Below are 9,048 nucleotides of genomic sequence, written 5' to 3' on the forward strand. Positions count from 1 at the left end.
AAGAAAAATGAGAGTGGTGAGGCCGAAAGCAGCAGAGGTAGACGACGGTGACCCGAAAGCCGCCGACGTTAAGGGAAAAATTAAGAAAAATAGTGTTGAGTTTCCGATCCAGATCTAATAAAAGGCAAGTCTTCTTCTATTCATTCCCTTAGACTTTGTATGCGGTACATATCTAAAATGATTATAATTTAAGGTTTGTATGTTAAAATATATCATTACAGAGAGTTTAAGATTATATATATAGGTATATATAATTATATATATTCAAGGAGTTAGCTTAATCTTTCTTGAATTTAATTGCCAAAAGCTTAATCTTTCTTGAATTTAATTGCCAAAAAGTAAGTTTCAATTGTGTTTAATGATTAACTGGTTTTGTGTTGGACCATTGGGTTACTCTAGAACCTATATAAATCATCAAGATCTTAGCTATGAAGTTTAGGAAGAATTACGAAGTGTGAAATAAATTAATTAATTAATTAAAGTACAAGGACTGAGACTATGAAAATGCGGCTTTGCTGGATAAATGCACATTGGATATACAAGATTCACTATATTTGTAGAAGGCCATACAAAATACAGTACCCAGTGTAAGCATGAAAGGCTGGCTCGAAAATTACATAGCTATCAACTAATATGCAGATGGTTTCTTCCATGAAGAAACCCACTTAGTTGCTTGGGTTGAGTTTTCTAGAATTTTGAAGATTGTCCAGAGATGAATTATTGATTTTTATTTGAACTATAAGTTGCTTATGCTGATTTTCACCATAATGTTGTTACAGAAAATACTACGACATTAATATGATGTATAATAGACCTTACTTTATATTCAAGCTATTTATTTAACACTCTTTAATCCCTTACAGTTATCATTTGTGTAGGTTATAATCTGATCTATGCATGCGTTGGTTTAAAAAAAAATTTATTTTAATATTTGTATAGTAGGATAGTTACAGGGATTAATAATTATGGCTATATTTATAATGTAAGTTCTATCAACTGTTGTAGATGATAGTATGATTATAATCATGTATGTGATTGTATATGTACATGAGTTTATATATGCTTGATATATTTATGTATATGGATGACCATTTTCAGGAAATGGTCTTAGCAGCGTCATTGTCAGGATATGGTTTGCTGATAACTTTACGGGCGGGCTAATAAGTCTAGACCCATACGTTTTGGTTATAGTTTTGTCAGGATATGATTATGACCTTAAATTATACCATTATTAGGATATGGTTGTAGGTTACTCACATATGTACATTTTGATTGTGTACCATGATATAAGCTTGAGATTTCGGGATTGATGGTTAGGGTTGGCTTATATTGTCAGGTAAGATAGATAGTTGGATATAGGGATGTGTGTGAAGAGGTACTCATGACGACCTTGTGTACGATTGCATGAGACCTACTACTTGGTTGAGGTTGTCTTATGATTCAGTGAGAGTCTATAGTGTGTATACTTATGTATATTGACCTACGTAGTTATTACATGAATAGGACCAGGATGTATCGTTTATCGGGTCATTTTTTGGGATGTAGTAGAAAGAGCTTGTTCGTGGGTTTTTGACCCACCTTTGTTGTCATCTTTCAGGTCCTTGTCAGTTCCAGGCGTAGAGTCAGTCGTGCAGAATAGAGGCTGGTCTTCTTCAATCTTCCGGTATCATCAACATAAACCTCTACATTATGTTTTTATTATTTCTAAGATAGACATTTTTATTCATTTATCAATTTGGGATTTTTATTAGGGGTCCACGTTGTATGGATTCCCAAGTTGTACTATGGAGGTTTTTTTTTTTATAATGAGAATTTATTGGAGGTTTCGGTATCAAAGAATTTATTATTTAATTATTATTTTAGATTTCCCTTTCAGCGATATTTATTTATTATTTATTTATTATTCCTTTTGTATTCTATGCTTGCTTATTATTAATTGATTGGCTGATATTTCCTGATTTTGTACTCGGATCTGATCAACCCGTGTTCCGAAATTAGGGGGTATCACATGCTTGGTAAAGTTCAGCCAAATGCTTAGGCGTACGACAAATGCTTTGCCAATACCCTATCATTCCAAACCGATAACAAGTATTTTCATGTGCCATGGAAGGTTGAGTCAAACCCTTCCCTTTTAGTTGTTTCATTTCATTATAATCTCTCTTTTAGGGATATGGTGCGGTTCTCTGATTGCAAAAGTTTGAGGATTGATATCCTTTATGATAATAAGAGTGCTTTTTACCATGACCATATTCGTTATTATGGTAGTTATTCTTACCACGACCATATTCATTATTATAGCCATTTCTATAACCATGACCATGTCTATTACCACGTCCACGAGATGAGGCAACATATGTTTCAGGGATCGGTGTCGATCCAGTTGGATGGGACTGGTGGTTTCTTAATAAAAACTCGTTATTTTGCTCAGCCACAAGTAAACATGATATTAGCTCTGAATATTTTTCAAATCTACACTCTTGGTATTGTTGTTCTAAGAGTATATTTGAGACGTGAAATGTGGTGTATGTTTTTTCCAACATAAGTTCATAAGTGATGGTATCACCACGCAAGTAGAGCTGATTTTAAATAGGACAGAGTTGTATTCAGCCACAATTTTAAAATCTTATAACCATAGTTGTTGCCAATCAGCCCGAGCTTTTGGGAGCATAACTATTTTTTGATGATCATATCTTTCTTTCAAAAAATTTCACAAACTCAGTGGATCTTTTTCAGTAAGGTATTCAATTGTTACCTCCTCGCTAATATGGCGACGAAGGAAAATCATGACCTTCGCTTTATCTTATAATAATGCATCATTTTCTTCTTTAATTGTGTTTCCAAGACTCATAGCATCTAAATGGATCTGAGCATCCAGAATCCAAGATAAATAATTTTTGCCAGAAATGTCCAAGGTCACGAATTCCAACTTGGTCAAGTTTGACATTTTAGAATAACTAGTGTAACAATAATATTAAAACACAATTTAACATATTATAAAAATAAACATATATTTTAACAATAAAATAGCATTAAGTGAAACAACAACATAAAACCAGCGATAGTAAATAAATTATAAAACAATAATGGTGAAAAAATCGGTCATAAATTATTAAATAATAAAAGCGACAAAACCGACCATAAATAAATAATAAAGGCGGTAAAACCGACCATGGTTAATTAATCATTAAATACTAAAGGCAGTAAAACCGACCATAATTAATAAATAATAAAAAATAGTAAAACCGACCATAGTTAATAAATCATTAAATAATAAAGGTGGTAAAACTGACTATAGTGTGAGCACATATATCACTTAACTGGACAACTTAATTCATAACAATAATAAATAAATAAGATTTTCTTACCCTTTGAAGTAAGAAATACTATTTTCTTCAGTAAAGTAAGCAAACCTAATAATCTATCAAAACTAATATCAGAAAAGAGATATATAGTTGAGATAGAAAAAGGGAAATAAAGTTTCTTATTCAAGTCACAGGTGGTTAGAGAGTTGTGATGATAACGTTGTTAGAATTTATATACTCTGGCATAGCAAATTCCTATTTAGATTAAAGTGACATACATTCCTAACATATCTGAAATATTTTAGCTTTATAAAATTGATGAAGTCAATGTATTATGTTTCGATTCATTATGGAATTGATATTGTCCACTTGATTGCAAGAGATATTTATATATGTATGTGATGGTAATCAATACATGGACATAAATAGTAATCATAAATAGTTTATAGTCGGTAATTATGGATGGACTCATTATCAATTAAGACTTAAACTAGATCCGTATTAGGTTGAGATATATTGCGAGAGCCGTCGTATGCAATTGCTCGTTATCACTGTTATGGCATTTGATTCTTAAGCATGATAAAAATGTATACTTTTTTATTAATTAGTAATTACTTTGATTTGTTCGACGGAATCTTCGAAATTCATAGACCAGCACTTTGAATAATTATATAATTAATAGTTAAAGGGTTATATTTTCAATATTTGCATCAATGTTAATTTTATTTATTTTGTATTGATTATGGTTGATTACAAAGTAAATTTGAAGGCCTTCGTGTGTTTTTAGACAAAATGATTTTTTATATATTTATTTATTTATATTATTATTTTTGTCAAACAAATGTTTTATCGTGATCAAGCCGGAAATAATCAAAGGTACCAAAAATAAATATATTAATTTAGTAGTCAGATTGATGGCTTTATTTATAAAGTAACTAACTATGCATAGATGGGTCAAAATACAACATTGACTTAGAGGTTATTTATTATTTAATTGGAGTTCAATTAATTTCTTTTAGTAGAGTAGAAATTAATTTATAAATTAATTGAATTGGGTCCATAGTATAATGAATAGGGCTAATTATTAATTCATTGTAGCCAATAAAATAATCAACTCAAAGAATTCTCACACATAGCCCAACTTGATATTGGAGACCCATTAGATTTGAGATATCACGTTAATTTTAGAGATTGAGAAAAATTTATTAACTTCAATTATTATTTTATTTTGCCTATATATACATGGGGTCCATGTATATTTTAGGTTATGCCTTTGTGCAATAATTTTGGAAGAAAATAAAATATTTTTCTCTCTCTAGAATTTTAAGGTTAGTGTTCTCATCTGATGGAGGCTCCCACAAGCTTAGCTCTCCAAGGTTATTCATGGAGGTTTATAGGTAATTCCTAAAGACAAGATCATTATTAACAAGATGGAGATCCAAGGAAGAGACATCTAGTAAAGGGAGTTACAATAAGTGAGAACATTCACTTTAGAGGAGAGATCTAAGGTTTACTCAAACCTTGATGTAAGTTTTCTATTTCTAATTGAATAAATCATCATGTTTTTCATGTATAAAATTTGTCTCTACACATAAATCAAGATCTTTATTTAAAAATCCCTCGTAAAGTTTTAAAAACTTTCGTTTACCCCAATAAACATATTGTAATTTTATATGTTATAGACACTTTCATAGCGTATATGTAAAGATAGAGAAATATAGATATCTAAAAGAAAGCAATGTAATCTAATTCATTTACTGCATCTTTTGTATCTTTTGGAGTACAATGATGATGGATATATAATAGTCGCAAGGATGAACTTCCAATGTAAGCCGAGATAACAAACTTGCTAACCCTCCGAAGGATTGTCATTGATGATGTAAGGTTCAAAGATTGCATCTATGTGGATCCCACACACATAACACTTTGATTAATATATGAAAGGCTCAGTAATTTTTCAATACAAAGTTGGCAGACAGATCAGACTTTGAAATTAATTGCTGTGTTTTGTTTGTCATCACCTTAAAGCAATTTAGACAATTTATCTTGAAAATTTTGACCAACTTTGATTAGTATGAACCAAGACTATTTCTGATCATGTTAGGTGGTGTTTGGCTTATATATGTGTGCATATAAATGAGCTATTCTATGTCACAAAATTTTAGGTTCATCATATATACCAAGCTCTTATTTTCTCCATTAAATGAATAGTTATCAAAATCGCGATTCTAAGTCGTAGAATCGCACGATTCTACGACTCAGAACTCAAAATCAACTCAAATCGCAGCAGAATTGCTCAATTGGTAGAATTAGGGGTAGAATCGGTAGAATCGTTGGTAGAATCATACGATTCTATATGATTCTACCGATTCTACCAAAAATGGGTGTTTGGGGCCTTTGGGCTGGCCTTTATAATATTTGGTCTTTGGGCCTTAATTGTATTAGTTGTTTGGGCAGGTCTGGCCCAAAACTTACCAAATTATATGTTTTATTATTTATTTTATAAATTATAAAATATAAAGTAACAAAACCAAAACAGAAAACCCTACTCTATTATAGACTTAGAAACGGGAAGTCAAGACTCAAGAGTGAGGAGTGAGGACTGAGAGGAGGCGGCAGTGCAGAGGCCTCTATAGAGCAGATCGGATCCATTCCATATAGCAGCAGGTTCGGCTGCTCGGTCAGGTATGTTCTATACTAAGAATTATTTTTCTCCCTCTTTTTTTTTAGTATGGAATCATGGATACAGTGAGTGGGTGATTACTGATTGCTATTCTATAATTCTTCTCCAAATCTTCGTCCAGAAAATCTTATCAACCTTGACACCCTTTAATTTCATGAAATTTTAGCCAGCGGAATCACAAATACTGCATTAATTTTTACAAATTTTGAAGCCAAATAATATTTTGATCTATCTGATATTGTTGTTAAAATTACAGAACCAAATTTGAATTGAAACTAGTAGCAATAAGTAATTAAATAGCTACACCAGAAAGGCTGTCATATAAACATTAAATAGTAACATATTTCATTCAAATACAGAGGCCATTATATATTTGTAAATCATTGATTGTGTCTTGAGTTCCTTCCACTGTGACAATGTAAAAGGACATCCAAAAGTTGTTGCCATCTCTCCTGCTACAAATAAAATCACATCTTTATAAGACTCTGAACTCTCTCTCTCTCTCTCTCTCTCTCTCTTCATTTTTTTTTTCCTACTCAAATTCCATTATCTTTCACTTGCACAAACCCACATGAATTCTCACTCACAGTTACAAAGAAAGACTGATATATGAATAAATAATACACACAAAGAAAGACTGTAACCCACATAAAAAATTGGAACTATTCAACTATACATAATATTAGGTTTATATAACAGGTGGGAATAATAAATTAAATTTGATAAAATCATTTCATAATTATTTGGTACTAAGTATATGGAAGAAGAACTGGAATAGCTTACCAGGGAATTTGAATTTAGCTATTTAATTAAATAGTAGTAAGAAAAAAAAATAAAAAAAAAAGGATGTCCTGTAAACATTACAAGTTGTCTGTGGTTGAGTGCCCCAAGTTAAAGCGGTTTACAATTAGAATTCATTTGGTGATGAGTGCCCCGAGTTAAAGCGGTTTACCATTAGAATATTGAGTTTAACATGTAGCTGTTTGGGATGTGAAAGGAACTGGAGTGCCTTTGAGATGGTAAATTATCAAATAATGCATAGTTCCAAAATTTTAATAATGTCATAGTTTAATTTTAAGTTTTAACCTCATTGGCAATATATTTAGGTGCATTCAAAAAGGAAAAATCGGTTGCAACAAAAAAAATTGAATGATTTGGTATTTGTTATGTATAACATAAAATTGAGGGAGAGGCACGTGAAAAGACAAGCCGTCGTAGAACCAATTTGTTTCTTCTGATGTTTCTTTCGATGATGAATGGATTACCGAAAAAGAGGATCCGGTTCTTCCAACAAAAACTAAATGGTTGAGGGTTCTTGATGACAAAGTTCAAGAAGATGATACCAATGAGGAAGATGAAGTAAAAAGGATGACTAAGACACGTAAGAACTTAAACTTTAAACTTTTATTATAATATTGTATAAATTATTAAATTATATTAATTTTCTTTCTTTCTTTATGCTTTATAGTTGAGGAAATTTATGCAATTGATGATAATGAAGACATGGAGCCATTAAATCCCATTGATGGTGCTAATGAGGAAGATGGTGATGATGAAGAGTTCAATGATGACTTTATGGATATGTAATTTTAGTTTCTAAATTTAGAGATGGATGAGTTAGAACTCTATGTTATTTTGAGTTACATTTTCTTTCATTTATATTTAGACTTTGGAATATTGTTAAGATTTGAGATTTGTGGACTCATGGATATGTAATATTGTGTGTTTTGGCCTTATTTTGATTATATTTTACAGATCTTATTATTTAAAAAGTTAGTTTTAATTGTTTTTTCACAATTTGGTAGAATATTATGATTCATGATCCGATTCTGCGATTCTGATTCTACGGAACTCAAAACGATTCTGCATAGAATCCCGATTTTAACAACCTTGTCCATAAGTCGCGTTTGGATGACTTCAAAACAATCAACCCAAAGAATTATACTTCTAGCATCAATGGTAATTTGAAATCATTTTGTCTATCCTACTAATTACTTGTCTGATTTAATCAGAATTCTAGTGCTGTTTACTGTTTATATATACATGATTTTCAGGAAGGAAAGCTCTAACTTTAGAGGAAAAGAAGAAGCTTGGGGGAGGCTACAACGCGCTCCTGCAGACCGCGCTGCCAGAGAAGCTCCGGGGTTACAACCCAGCTGAAGAAACTGCAGACTCATCTCACCGTGCTTTCACGACAACGTTTCCACGAGGGTTTGCTCTAGAGGTTCTACAAGTTTACTCCGGTCCACGGGTGATTGTGTACAAGTTTAGGCACTGGGGTTTCATGGAGGGTCCTTTTAAAGGACACTCCCCTACTGGGGAGTTGGTAGAGTTTTATGGGATGGGTATCTTTGAGGTATGTATGTTTAAACAAACCTCTCTCTTTTTCTTCTTTTCCTTTTATTCAACTACTTTAAACTCATATATATAGGTCACTTGGATTTGAATTGTGATTGTATTTTGTTTTGAATTAAATAGTTGGATGAAGAATCGAAGATCGTGAAGGTTGAGTTGTTTTTTGATCGTGGAGAATTGCTTGGTGGTCTAATGAAGGGTGGTGCAAGCTCTGATAGTGTTTCTGCAGATGCGATTTCTTCAAACTGCCCTTTCTTGAAAAATACAGGGTAGCTGTATGTATGGGTGAACTTCCACAACTCCTATGATCCCATGTAAAACCTCTCTCCCTTGAAGTTGGTGCTAGGAATGAACATACAGACCTGCCCTTTCATACTTGCAATAAGCTAATAATGTCATTCAAAGTTCAGATGAATTGACAACTTTTTTTAATGATAGCAATAAGTAATAACTTAAGCCTCTATCATTTGGTGTCAAACAAATGCATCATTACTAGTTTAAGCACTATATATATATATATATATATATATATAATGACTTTCTTGCCGCCCTCCAAAAATCATATGACTTTCTTGGAGGGCGGCAAGAAAGCCATGGAATTGGTGGAATGTCCCGTTTTAAATTTGAATTTGTCTTCCTCTATGCATAGGGCGTATCGCCCTCCAAGAATCCACCCACCCCTATATATATGACTTTCTTGGAGGGCGG

At 32.2% G+C, this 9,048-nt stretch overlaps 1 protein-coding gene across 1 annotated transcript; it reads left to right on the forward strand.

Moving 5' to 3' along the window:
* The first annotated feature begins 2,170 nt into the window (after nt 1–2,170).
* On the forward strand, nt 2,171–8,694 carry LOC132272566 (pathogen-related protein-like). Its single transcript, XM_059773691.1, has 5 exons — nt 2,171–2,434; nt 7,204–7,371; nt 7,869–7,944; nt 8,040–8,341; nt 8,464–8,694. Exons 1-5 carry the CDS (start codon nt 2,171–2,173, stop codon nt 8,611–8,613), a joined length of 960 nt encoding a protein of 319 aa, XP_059629674.1. The 3' UTR covers nt 8,614–8,694.
* The last annotated feature ends 354 nt before the right edge of the window (nt 8,695–9,048 follow it).

Source organism: Cornus florida, unplaced genomic scaffold, assembly GCF_030987335.1.
Source record: "Cornus florida cultivar Cherokee Brave unplaced genomic scaffold, ASM3098733v1 CherokeeBrave_3.0.0_Hap2_Chr09, whole genome shotgun sequence".
Taxonomy (NCBI): Eukaryota; Viridiplantae; Streptophyta; class Magnoliopsida; order Cornales; family Cornaceae; genus Cornus; species Cornus florida.

Coding starts and splice junctions, on each gene's coding strand:
- LOC132272566 (XM_059773691.1), top strand. CDS start 2,171: ATGGTGCGGTTCTCTGATTGCAAAAGTTTGAGGATTGATATCCTTTAT. Junction 2,435..7,203: donor GTTATTTTGCTCAGCCACAA/GTAAACATGATA, acceptor AAGCCGTCGTAG/AACCAATTTGTTTCTTCTGA. Junction 7,372..7,868: donor GGATGACTAAGACACGTAAG/AACTTAAACTTT, acceptor AATCCCGATTTT/AACAACCTTGTCCATAAGTC.